We start from the raw sequence: 13,585 nt of genomic DNA, 5'->3' as shown, positions 1-13,585 counted from the left end.
CGATCCTCAAAGGGCTGAGCTTTCTCAGTACGTTGTGTGTGTTCAGAGATGTAGAGTGCACTGAGTCTGTCCACTCTTTCAAGAGTTTGACCCTTATTGTGCTCTGCATGTAGATACATAAGTTCTCGACATGGGCCTTCAGGAGCCCAGACTTGCCCCCACAGAAGTGACCAGTCTATCCCTGGGTGCAGAGTGACTTGTTTTTCAACATTGATGAGCCGGGTGTGTGTCTAGAAAGTTCAAATGTTACAGCTTGAAAGGATATGATTTTGAGACAATTAGGTTTTAAAATTTGATCTTTCTTCTCTCTGCAACCATCTAGAGATTACATCTTGGGTTTCAGGCATTGTTTTTAGTTACCTTTTTTTTTTCTTTGACATATTAATTTTCCCTACGTTTCTCTTTAAATTTCAGGTTCTCTCAGCACACAGTGTGATAGCTATGGTAGGTGTAGCTGCAAGCCGGGCGTGATGGGGGATAAGTGTGACCGTTGCCAGCCCGGATACCATTCTCTCACGGAGGCAGGGTGCAGGTAAGACTTTTCAAAACCAGAGAAAGGGGGCAGAATCTAAATGTAGCTGATCCAGAATAAGAGATCTCGTGGCTTGTCTGCATCTGTATAAACATTTTACCCCATAGTAATTGTCAAGAACGTCTAGCTGGTAATGATGGTCCAGGATTGGCTTGTAGCAGAGATGAAGCAGGGTTTTTAGTATTGAAATGTGACAGGCATCCTTTTTTTTTTTTTTTAAAGATTTTATTTATTTATTCAACAGAGATAGAGACAGCCAGCGAGAGAGGGAACACAAGCAAGGGGAGTGGGAGAGGAAGAAGCAGGCTCATAGCGGAGGAGCCTGATGTGGGGCTCGATCCCATAATGCTGGGATCACTCCCTGAGCCGAAGGCAGACGCTTAACCGTTGTGCCACCCAGGCGCCCCGACAGGCATCCTTGATTGAAACCAAAGCCAAATATGAAACTGACTTTAGGACTTCTTTTGCTTTTTTATGTATTCCTTTTTAAAAAAAAAAGTGTTAACATGTAAAACAAAAGGTTGGCTTTAAGAGTGGAATTTCTTTCTCATTTCTCTTCTCTCTGTTTTATTCCTTTTTCCATCCAACAGGCCATGCTCTTGTAATCCCTCTGGCAGCATAGATGAATGTAATGTTGAAACAGGAAGATGTGTTTGCAAAGACAACGTTGAAGGCTTTAATTGTGAGAGGTACCTTGTTCTTTCTGTGGCTGTATTGTGTTCTTTCTGGTCTCCTATTTCAAGTCCAAAAAATTCCTGATTTTATCTTTATGTTTTTCAGATGCAAACCTGGATTTTTTAATCTGGAATCATCTAATCCTAGGGGTTGCACACCCTGCTTCTGCTTTGGGCATTCTTCTGTCTGTACAAATGCTGTTGGCTACAGTGTTTATCCTATAACCTCTACCTTTCAGATCGGTAATTTGGACCTTCCCTTCTGTCTCCCAGTATTACAAGACTGGACTTAGAGTCTTTTTTAAAAAAATCAGTAACTTTTTGAGGATTTTTTCATAGTGGCAACATTTTGTTTTTAAATGTACATGATTTCTTTTTGTTTGGCTCTTTGTTTCACTTTTTATTATTTTTTTAAGATTTTATTTATTTATTTGAGAGAGAGAGAGCACAGAGGGAGAGGGAGAAGCAGACTCCCCACCTAGCAGAGAGCCTGATGCGGGACTCGATCCCAGGACCCTGAGATCATGACCTGAGCTGAAGGCAGACGCTCAACCGACTGAGCCACCCAGGCGCCCCTGTTTGCCTTTTTTTTTTTTTTAAAGATTTTATTTATTTATTTGACAGAGATAGAGACAGCTAGCGAGAGAGGGAACACAAGCAGGGGGAGTGGGAGAGGAAGAAGCAGGCTCATAGCGGAGGAGCCTGATGTGGGGCTCGAACCCATAACGCCGGGATCACGCCCTGAGCCGAAGGCAGATGCTTAACCGCTGTGCCACCCAGGCGCCCCTGCCTTTTTAATTTAATGAAAATCTATGGCTTTAGAGTTTACTATAGTATACACTTATGTGAAATCAAAATACAGTTTGAGGGGACTAGCATATGCAGGTATTGTCAAAGGATCCATGTATTTAAAAATATTTATCGGTGACTTTCTATGTATTTTCGTGATGTATAGAGGACCTGGATTCAGGATGTTCACAGTGTAATGGCACTTGTGTTTTCATCCTGTGCTTACAGATGAAGACGGGTGGCATGTGGAACAAAGGGACGGCTCTGAAGCGTCACTCGAGTGGTCCTCTGCGAGGCAGGATATCACCGTCATCTCAGATAGCTACTTTCCTAGGTACTTCGTTGCCCCTGGTAAGTAAGGCTCGGCCTCAGTCTGGCATGAAAGAGCTCCTGTTTACTCTCATTCTCATGTTCTCACACACCACTGTGTCTGCTTTCCAGCGAAGTTCTTGGGCAAGCAGGTGTTCAGTTATGGTCAGAACCTCTCCTTCTCCTTTCGCGTGGACAGGCGAGACACTCGCCTCTCCGCAGAAGACCTGGTGCTTGAGGGAGCTGGCCTGAGAGTGTCTGTGCCCTTGATCGCTCAGGGCAATTCCTATCCGAGTGAGACCACTGTGAAGTATGTCTTCAGGTAAGACGGTCTTCTTTGTAGAATCTGACTTGACCAGAAAAGTGGTTTCTTTACCTAAGCTTATCAGGCCTCAAGCTGTTGAAGAAAAACATCTGGGTTATGAAGGTGACTTTGGAAAAGGAAGCCTTCCCTTTATTTACTGTACCCTTTCCAGTTGTACTGTCAAACCAACAGACCCATTTCTGACTTGGTTAGATTGTCAGAGCATTGCATTGTTGGCAGCATAAGTGCATAAGAAATGCTTTCTCAACACCGAGAATTGCCCTTATAGAGGTTAACGTGGCCCTTTCTTTCTCCCTAGGCTCCATGAAGCCACAGATTACCCTTGGAGGCCTCCTCTTACCCCTTTCGAATTTCAGAAGCTCCTAAACAATTTGACCTCTATCAAAATCCGTGGGACGTATAGTGAGAGAAGTAAGTTATGGTATAATTTAAGAACATTAAGATGATTAGGTTAAAGGATCAACAGTAATGCAAAAGTTTATCTCTAAAGTCCCACTGCGGTAGCACTGGTCCTAAAGAAGTGGAATGAATTATCTCATTATATGTGAATTATGTATAAAAATAATGCATTTGTTTAACCACTGTCAAGGACCTAGAGAAAATTTGCTAACATTAATAAATGGCATGGTTTTATAATGACTAAGCCTAATGAGGTGACTTTATATCTAAATATAGTCTAAGAATCTTACATGTAATTCTGCTGGCTCACAGCTTAACCTTATTTCTTCTTATTTATTGCTATGTAATTATCAAGCCCTTTAAACTGTTGGCTAAATTATGAAAAATTATAAATTCCTGAGTGAAGGTTCGTTATAATTTAGATAAAGCTGTTTTCAGTATTCCTTAAAAGTTCTTTTCCAATAATTTTTTTTTTTCTTTTTAACACGGACCTTTTTCTGTAGAAAGTTCAAGCTGCTCGGGTAGAGTCAGGCTGGTGGTGTGGTGTTGTGAGTGGTATCTAGCAGCTTGGATGTGTTGGTTTTTGAGATGCCTACATGAATATCCAGATGAAAATATCTCATAAGTTGTTAGAAATAATGGTCTGGGATAAGTTAGGACTGGAGCTCTGGAATCGAAAATTGATCCCCTATGGGCAATAATTTTTAAACTCAGAAATAAGACAAAAGTATAATTCTTAAACTCAGAAATAAGACAAAATATAAAAAAAAGTGCAGCCCCAGAAACAGTTATCTAAGGGCCATGCATTGAGACTCAAGGAAAAAAAAAAGAATTTTAAGGAGGAGAAATAATGGGTTTATAAAGATGGTGCCATTGGATTTTGGATCAGGGGACTAAGGAATCATTGGTGATTTTTTTTTTTTTTAAAGAAGTATTGAAACTGAAGTTATGTTGCAGGGCTTTGACAAGTAATTTGAAGGTGATGAAGTAAAGTAAAGCTTATTCTTTTAAGAAGTTTGGCTGTAAGGGAAGGAAAAGAGATGGATTATAATTCAAGAGCAGGGACAAGATTAGAGGAAGAGTACTTTTTAGGATGGGAGACTTAAGAATGGTTAGAATTGGAAGCATATTAGCCAATGGGTGTAGCTCATGATCTGTTGACAAAATCCATAAATATATTAAAAGTAACTAGGTTCAGAGCAGGCATAAAAGAGGTGTCCTTCAACCTGAGGTTGTTGGTTTCTAAGAATTCTATAAAAGGCAGGTGATATTTCATAACATGGGGAAATATGATGTAATTAAGGACTGCCACTTGGTGGAATGTTCCTGCTGAGGCCATCACGTGCCCTGATGGGTTGGATGATCCACTGGTCTAAGCCAATATATGGCTTCCTCTGTTTTTATTTTCTTCTGGAAGCAGGGAAGCATTGTGATAGATGGCATACTGGCTTTGGAATAATTGCATATTTGCCAAAGTAGCCCTGGGTATTAAAACTTACCAGTTTTTCCTATTTTGTGCAGGGCAAAAAAGTATAATTGAGTGGTGCTTGTTGGCGGGTGCTTTCCCTGCTTTCTTATCCCTGAACTCTACAGTCAGGGCCTGCTTTTGTGGCAAAAGAACAAAACACTGCTTAATGGCTACAGACTTAAACTCTCCTTGTCCCCTCCATTCTTGCTCTGATCTCCTCTTGGCCCAGAATATTGTCCAGTGCTTTTCCTTTTTCACCTTGGTGAATGAGACAACTGTCAAATCCAACACATCAGGCTGTGTGTGTTTAACCATGTGTTTGCTACCCTGCCCTTCCCGATCCTTAGGAGGACCACATACCCCATGACTGTCGTGAATGCTGTTTTCTAGTTAATCTCCTCCAATAGATGAATTAAGCTAATAGCTAATAGTCTCTGGACTTTCGAGTCTGATTACCCTTTGGCTTTAGTAACTTTCTGTAAGCTTTTGGAGTACAGAAGCCAGTTCAGTGACTCTCTTATCCACACCATACACAGGTGCCGGATATCTGGATGATGTCACCCTAACGAGTGCTCGCCCGGGGCCCGGGGTGCCTGCCACTTGGGTGGAGTCCTGCACCTGTCCTGTGGGATACGGAGGGCAGTTTTGTGAGATGTGCCTCTCGGGTTACAGAAGAGAAACTCCGAGTCTTGGACCGTACAGCCCGTGTGTGCTTTGTACCTGCAATGGACACAGTGAGACCTGTGACCCCGAGACAGGTGAGACCATGATCTCGGGTGGCTGCTAGACCTAAATCCTCTCCAGCGGACGGGCAGGAAAGTGCTCCTGGTCCTGTTTGCTGGCACACTTGCCTTTTTTCTCATACCCACTCTCCAAACAGGTGTGTGTGACTGCAGAGACAACACAGCCGGCCCCCACTGTGAGAGGTGCGGCGATGGGTACTATGGCGATTCCACCTCGGGCAGCTCGTCCGACTGCCAGCCCTGCCCGTGCCCTGGGGGCTCGAGCTGCGCCGTCGTCCCGAAGACGCAGGAGGTGGTGTGCACCAGCTGTCCTACCGGCACCACCGGTGAGTCTGCGCTGCCCGTCTGCTCTCCAGGTTCCATCCTACAGAAATACCTCAGGAAGCAGAGCGGGGGGGGCGGGGGTGGTTTGCAGACTGTTTGTTTGGCTCAGTGATGACTGTTGTCTGAGCGGGCAAAAGTTTTGTATGAAAGAGATTGATTATGGATTCATATCAGATACAAACAATAGCTACGTGTTTACGACCACATACTTTTCTAAGCACTGTATGCCTTCTGCCTCAGTAATCCTCACAGCCCCATGAGGTAGGTTCTGCTGTTATCCCCATACCACAGCCAGGAACACTGAGGCACAGAGATATGAAGTTACGTGTCCAAGCTGCATGGCTCGTCACTGGAGGAGCTCATGACCACCCCCATATGCTCTCCCACCTAAGATGAGAACCAACGCTTGAGTTTTAGTTTGTGGGGCTGTCCTGGGATTCTTGTTATAAAGTAGCAATTTTTAAATTCTTTCTATTCTTTCTTTCGATAGTCCTTTCAGTGCATCAGAGCCCAACACATTTAGTTGGGAAAAAATATTTTTATAGCTTTGGATAGACGTCTGTTCCCATTCTCTGAGTTTCTTTCTTTTTGATAAGAACATGAAACTAGATCTTTCCTAGCTACTCAAGGACCTATTGTGCTGACTAAGGAGACCAAGGCTCACTGATGACCGTTTCTCTTTCCATTGACTTCAGCCTCCATGTAATGAAGGAGTTCTGGCTAGGCTTCTGATATAACACTCGACTCCATTATAGATTTTTTCTTCAGAAGATATTGCTGCATGGGGGCGACTGGGTGGCTCAGTCATTAAGTGTCTGCCTTCGGCTCAGGGCATGATCTCGGCGTTCTGGGATTGAGCCCCACATCAGGCTTCTCCACTGGGAGCCTGTTTCTTCCTCTCCCACTCCCCCTGCCTGTGTTCCCTCTCATGCTGTCTCTCTCTCTCTCTGTCAAATAAATAAATAAAATCTTTAAAAAACAAAAAAAGATATTGCTGCTTGGAAATAAGTGAGACAAAAAAACCAGTTAGCTAAGCTAATAATTTGTATCTCTTGTACGTCATCAAAACACTCTTTAATCCTTGGGGAACATCAGAATACCCCATCTTCCCTTTACTACTCCATGACCCCATATTAAGCACAAGGTCATTGCAACACAGAGAGATTCAATCATTTGCTTAAAGTAGTTGAGGAAATAAGAAACTAGTAGAAACTAGTGTAGACTTTCAGATTTTTTACTCTTTTCTTTGTGTATGTGTGTTTTAAAACAATGGCCCAACAGAGGCTCCCAGATGGATTTCTCCTACCTCGTTCGCCACCACCCACTGTTGCCTTTGTGGTCTCTGCAGCAGCCATGTTGGGCTTCTTGTCATCCACTGGATCAGCCAGACTCTGTCCTGTTATGTACAGTTTGCTTTTTTTTTTAAGAACGCTTTACCCCACCTTGTTCCACCCAAACCTCACTTTTCTTGTTCAGCTCCTCTCTTTACCGTGGAGTTGGTTCGAAACCTCCCCTCCCCAGGACGGCTTTCCTCAGTGAACCCGCCCTACACTACTACCTCAGGTTTTGAGGACCCTTTTTCACTCTGCTGCCGTCGCATATAGCAAGCATCCCCCTTGCAGAACCTACTCTTAGGTGTGCTTAACAGGACGTTTTGATGAGCGATCCCTTTGCTCATTCTGTTGTTCCATCGGGTAGACTGCAAGCATAAGACTAGGTTGAGCATTGGAAATGTCCTCGCGGCTGTGCTGAATAATACAAGTGGTGAGTTGAGACCACTTGGGATACATAATGGAGAGATGGAGGGTACTGTAGGAGACCTTGCAGAATGTTGTAAACTTGTCAGTCTGTAGCCAGATGCTTCTCACACAAGACTTGTGAGATATATCTGTTTTGTTAGGTATCCCCTGACTTGAAGGGAGTGAGCTGTATGCTTGCAGATGTTAACTAGGGTGTAGAGGTCCTGTGAAAAACAGCATAGACCCTGTGAAAGATGATGCCATCACTCGTTAGTCCTATATCCTGCTTTCTTGTTTTCATAACACTTTTAACCACTTGATGTTTTTCTGTTTATTCATTTGTTTATTGTCCATCTTCCCCCTCCTAACCCCTGTTAAGCTCCATGACAGTAGGGACTTTTGTCTGTTCTATTGACTTTTGTATTCCTAACACCCAGAATAACACCTGACATGTATGCTTGTTGGATGAACGCAAATATTTTTTGGATAATGAATAGACGTTCCTCATTTAGAAGACCACTGAAGAACAGGAATAACTGCCTATAGTCTCTGAGCTCTTCACACGTGGTATGCTTCACATTTGATCTTTAAAATGATCTTGTGAGGTAAATTAATAATAATGATGATGATACTCTTTTTTTCATCCATTTATTTGAGTACCTGACTTTGGGAATGCAAAGATGAATAAGGAATGGTCCCTACTCTTCAGGGGCTAAAAGTACAGAGGGAAACACAGATAATTGTAAGACAGTGTGGTTAGTACAGGTAAAGGAATGCATATAAGAGGGCTAGAGGAGAACGAACAACACCTCCCCTGGGGTGAGGAGGGGATGTAAGTAAAGCTAAGGCAAAAAAATGTACCTAACTTGCCCAAAGTCATGTAAATAGTACATTCAGGACTTGAACCTACCAAGGACTCTGAGACAAAAGGATAGGTTAGCTGTTGTTGCCAGAAGATATTTTGGCCTGAAAGCTTTCCATGGGCTCCCATGCAGCTCTGTTTTAGGTTTTCTACCAGATTTTTAAAAAAAATTATTTTATTCAAAACAGGCTTCAAGGCATTCTAAATATAGATCATATCTAGAATGGCCAGATGATCTGATGAAAAGGACATGCTGTCCTAATCCTGGTCTGGAGAAGGATCTTGGGTGAGGGGCTGGTAACTGTTAAGGGCCCGTAGCATCCTGTTTCTTCCTCTTCTGGCCTGCCCCCAGCCGCAGATTCTGTTCACCTCACCAGTGGTCTCCATTTGCCAAATGCGGGGGTCAGTTTTCAGCCCTCCTCTGACCTGGTCTCTCAGCAACGCAGGACACTGGTGGCTGCTCACTCCGCTGCAGACGTTTCTTCTCTCGCCTTTGGGGACACTGCCCTCTTTTGGGTCTCCTTCCTTCCTTCTTCTCTTGAGGCTCCTTTCATCACTTCTGATTCTCAGCCTGAGACTTCCATGTCAACTTTATCTGTATTCTCCACTCAGGTGAACAAATCTCGTCTTCTAGCTTCAACAGCCTTTCTGTGCCTACTGAAAGATCTGCATCTTGGGTTGCGACCACGCTCTCTCCCAAGCGCCGGCTACCTACTTGCCATCTCCACTTGGCTGGTGGGCTGGAAGCTTCCATTTGCACTTTAACATCTTTTCTTCATTTCTCTCCACCCCAACAGGACTATATCACATGGGCCCTCCATTTGTGTTCAGGCAGCAGGAAGCACCTATAGGAGATCAGAGAGAGGAAAGAGGGTGGGGCAGAGTATTTAGTCCAAGGTCCCCTCTCTGAGGGGTCCTTGTGGCTTGGTGACCTTCATCAAGGTTCTCAGCTCCTGACAGCTAGCCTTCTGCAAACAGCCCTTTCTCATGTGAGGTTCCGGTTAACTGCTCCCTCCACCCAGCCCCTGAGGCCTAGGTAATAGAGCCCCACAGTCACTACCCCGGTGCTTCACTGTCCCCTGGGATTGCTCACACCTTGCCCACACTTGTATAAATAGTATCCTTATTATAACTCTCTTCAGGTCTTGCTAATTTGAATGTGTTTGTATTATTTTCTGCTTTGTTCTTGAGTCAGATGGCTAAAGGCATCTCAAATTTAAGTAAATCCAAGCTAAATCTTTGATTTCTTCTCTTTTTCTCCAACCCCAATCCTGTCCTTCCCCAGTCTTGTTCATCTCAGTGAAAATACGACCATCCACCTAGTTGCTCAAGCTAAAATCCTAGGCTAGTCCTTTATTCTTCTTTCTTTCATTTCCTGGAAGCAGTCAGCCAGCCTGTGTGATGGACTCCATCTCACATCTCACTGCTTTTCACTGCCTCCACTGCCGCCACCCTGGTCCACACCACTGTGGTCTCTCACCTAGAATAGCTTCCTGATTGGTCTCCCTGCAGTCTATTCTCACACAGCAGCCAGGATAATCCTTTTAAAACGTAAATTAGGGGCACCTGGGTGGCTCAGTCAGTTAAGCATCTGACTTTGTTTCAGGTCATGATCTTGGGGTTCTGGGATGAAGCCCTGTGTCAAGGTTCTGCACTCAGCAGGGAGTCTGCTTTTGCCTCTGCCCCCCACTCGTTCTCTCTCTCTCAGATAAATAAATAAAATCTTTAAAAAAAATGTAAATCAAGCATATCACTTTAAAAACCTAATATCACCTTATTTCACTTTAATGTAAACCAGATTTTTTTACTGTGACCTACGTGATTGGCTCTTACTACTTCCATAAGTTCATCTTGTTTTTCTGAAACATTTCCTTGGATGTTATCATGGCTTTTTTTCCCTGCCTTTCCATTGTCATCCCAGATACCTCCTTTTTACAGAGTTTTCTCTAAATACCCAATCTGAAGTAACCCTTACCTGCCACTCTATCATGTTGCTCTGTTTTAATTTTTTATACTTATCCCAACTGCAATAATCTTTTCTTTTTATATGTCTGTGGATTGGTCTGCCCCAACTATAGCGTGAGCTTCATGAGAGTGGAGTTCTTGTCTACCTTGTTCACTCCATCATCCTGACAACCTAGAACAGTGCCTATGTATAATAGATGCTCAGCAAATGTTCATTAAACGAGTAAATGAGCAAACCTTTATTTCTCCAGAAAGCTTAGGCTAATTAAGCCCCTATAAGCTACAAAGATGTCAAGATTCCAACTTGAGCTAATAATGATGGGAAAGTGGAAAAAGAAAGAGGAGGAGCAGTGAGAATGCGGAAAGAGTCCTGGATTCTAACTGTTTGGTTGTGGACAAGTTATTTAACCTTTCTAGTCCCTTAGCTATAATACAAGCCGGAGACAAATGACAATCTCTAAGTTCTCTTCTAAGATGCTCTCTGACTCTGTCCTAGTTGACAGAGCTCAAATAAGGATTAGCACATGCCTTTTCTAGGAAGATTGTCCTGCTTATTCTGTTGTATAGGAAACTTAGGGCACTGAGTGGCACTTCATCTTTTTAAATATCATAAACCAAAACAAACATATGAATGTGCCATCCCCTGGGACTGGAGAGGTTAATAAACCCTGAGCCTGACTCATTTACAAAGGGCTTTTAATGCAGGATGTCAGTTAATCCTCAGGACAATTGAAGTGCAGTAGGCAAACAGGCGCTCTCTTTCTAATGACAAAATGGAGATGTGCCCAGAGTCCCTCCGCTTCTCTGGCACAGTGCCAGGACTGCAGCCCAGGTTCTCTGCTCTCCTGGGCTGGTGCCGCTGTGGCATGTTGCCTCACATGTGATGGTTCCCCTAGACCCTTTGTAACCAGACTGTTGTGTCCAGTAGCAACAGGAATGTGTGAGGCCTTTCCTTCATAACATCAGATTGTCTCATGTGCAGGTAAAAGGTGTGAGCTCTGTGATGATGGCTACTTTGGAGACCCTCTGGGTGAAAACGGCCCTGTGAGACTTTGCCGCCTTTGTCAATGCAATGACAACATCGACCCCAATGCGGTTGGAAATTGCAATCGCTTGACAGGAGAATGCCTGAAATGCATCTATAACACTGCTGGCTTCTACTGTGACCGATGCAAAGATGGATTTTTTGGAAATCCCCTGGCTCCCAATCCAGCAGACAAATGCAAAGGTAATCTAGCCATTGGCCAGGTTCTGTCACAGTTGTACTCATTAATTCTGAGAATTCATCGTGTGGTCTCTCTTTAAATATTTACAGATGTTTGGTCTAACTCAGCACTGTTCCATAGAAATGTAGTATGAACCACTTGTGTAATTTTTCTCAAAGACACATTAAAATAAAGATAAATAGGTGAAATTGATTTCAATCATATATTTACCCTAATACATCTACCATATTATCACTTCAGTGAGTAATCAGTTAAAAATTATTGAGATCTGTGTTCTGTGTTTTCCACACCAAGCCTTCAAAATCCAGTGTGTGTTTCATATTCACAGCACATCTTGAGACCAGCCACGTTGCAAGCGCTCAGAAGCCACAGGACACTAGTGGCTACGGCACTAATCAGCTTAAGTCTGAGGAATCTGCGTGTATGGTTTATATGTTAGTACTTCTCTCAGGTGATTCGCATCTCTTGCTGTCTCCATGTCCCCACCCTAGCCTGTGCGTGCAGTCCCTACGGAACCGCGAAGCAGCAGAGCGGCTGTAACCCTGTGACCGGGCAGTGCGAATGTCTGCCCCACGTGACCGGCCGGGACTGTGGAGCCTGTGACCCTGGATTCTACAACCTGCAGAGTGGGCAGGGCTGTGAGAGGTGAGACGCCAGGTGCCGTTGCTGGCAGTAATCTGTGCTTTTTTTTTTTTTTTTTTGGGTGAGAGATGGATTTTATGAGTTACCAGTAACGGTAGCCTTGATTTTGTTCAGGAGTTATTTGAGTGCCTCATTCAGGCAAAACACGCTTAGTGGCAGTACTGGACCGTGGTACTGAGGCTGCTGGGGGAGGGGAGTGGAATGGAGCTGCTCTAGCTGTGTCAGAGTCACCCGAGCAACCTTCAAACACGACACATTATGAGGTGGTTTGTGAGACGCTCCAAGTCAGATCCTCGGGGGCTTGCAGCCTGAGAATTTCTATTTTCAAAGCTCCAGGTCAGCACTGAGGTGGTGCCAGGTTGGAGAGCCCCTTTGTAGTGGTTTCAGGAGTGGAATAACCGTGTTTGTGGGAGAGGTTAGAGAAAGAGGTTCTGAGTGGAACTCCTGAAAATTACTTGAACCTCAGGTGCTTAATAACCCTTAGCATTTTGTTTTAATAGCCCTTTAGATTCTGTTTTCTAATACGGGGGTCGGGGGAAAGGTTTGCTTAGAGTCTGTGTTTCTTACTGGAGACGTGTCACGTGTTCATTTTCAGGTGTGACTGCCATGCGTTGGGTTCTACCAGTGGACAGTGTGACATCCGCACTGGCCAGTGTGAGTGCCAGCCTGGCGTCACGGGCCAGCACTGTGAGCGCTGTGAGGTCAACCACTTTGGGTTTGGACCCGAAGGCTGCAAACGTAAGGAGTTGGGAGCATAGAACTCTGCATCTTTCCTATTCCAGTTAGAACCACAGACTTGGACAGTCAGGGCTGTACCTAAGTCATCACAGACGCTTTAGCCGGTGAATAGTCTCCTTTTCTAAAACTGGGGATTGAGAGCTTCTCTAGCTCCTTTGCAGCCACCTGATTTACGTCTTCGTGTATCGTGTTTCTGATTCTTTTTCCAGTCTTCAGTCTTTCCAAGGAAGGTCTCCCTTTGATTACCAGACTTTCCCACTGTGCTTAATGAAACGTTTTTACTGATCACATTCTCAGAGCAGATAATGAGACAGTGAGAGACTCTGCTCACAACTTACTTGTTGGTTGGCTCACCGGCTGCAGTTGCTTCCCCCCCTTGGGGCCCTTTTGGTACGGTTACATTTACACATCTGCTTCTCCTTGGCGTAAACACTTGCCTGGAATTAGACCTCAGAACAGTTGGGTGTTTTGCTTTTTGAATTCCTTCATTTCTCCTGTGGAATGTAGCATAAATCATTGACCCAGTTTAGAGAACAAAGTGAGTAAACAAACTATAAAATAATGCAAAATATGTATTAGCATTTGGGTTTTCTAGTTCCTTAGTGAGAGAAATATTAAAAGCAGAGAGATGAAGGTAGAGAAGAATTCTCGAAGTGCATGAAAGGGCACTGATTAGTTTAATAGGCTGATTTCTATAATCACTAAGTAACATGAAATGTGTCCCCTCTGAGGGATGATACACATTGTTCTTTAAAACTCACTTTTTTTTAAAAAATATTTTTTATTTATTTATTTGACAGAGATAGAGACAGTGAGAGAGAGAACACAAGCAGGGGGAGTGGGAAAGGAA

The 13,585-nt window shown here is 43.8% G+C and overlaps 1 protein-coding gene across 1 annotated transcript in view; it reads left to right on the top strand.

The window, feature by feature from the left end:
• LAMC1 (laminin subunit gamma 1) overlaps positions 1 to 13,585 on the top strand; it is a 123,532-nt gene that overhangs the window by 89,684 nt on the left and 20,263 nt on the right. Inside the window, exons 6-16 of the mRNA XM_011230607.3 lie at positions 415 to 532; positions 1,123 to 1,221; positions 1,313 to 1,449; positions 2,224 to 2,346; positions 2,437 to 2,626; positions 2,928 to 3,040; positions 5,033 to 5,254; positions 5,377 to 5,565; positions 11,112 to 11,357; positions 11,847 to 12,000; positions 12,593 to 12,735. Of these exons, the coding sequence (XP_011228909.3) occupies positions 415 to 532; positions 1,123 to 1,221; positions 1,313 to 1,449; positions 2,224 to 2,346; positions 2,437 to 2,626; positions 2,928 to 3,040; positions 5,033 to 5,254; positions 5,377 to 5,565; positions 11,112 to 11,357; positions 11,847 to 12,000; positions 12,593 to 12,735 (1,734 nt within the window). The remainder of the gene's footprint in view (positions 1 to 414; positions 533 to 1,122; positions 1,222 to 1,312; positions 1,450 to 2,223; positions 2,347 to 2,436; positions 2,627 to 2,927; positions 3,041 to 5,032; positions 5,255 to 5,376; positions 5,566 to 11,111; positions 11,358 to 11,846; positions 12,001 to 12,592; positions 12,736 to 13,585) is intronic.

Source organism: Ailuropoda melanoleuca, chromosome 8 (genome assembly GCF_002007445.2).
Source record: "Ailuropoda melanoleuca isolate Jingjing chromosome 8, ASM200744v2, whole genome shotgun sequence".
Classification (NCBI taxonomy): Eukaryota; Metazoa; Chordata; class Mammalia; order Carnivora; family Ursidae; genus Ailuropoda; species Ailuropoda melanoleuca.
The sequence above is the reverse complement of the archived record's forward strand: the minus strand, read 5'-3'. Positions and strand labels throughout refer to the sequence as shown.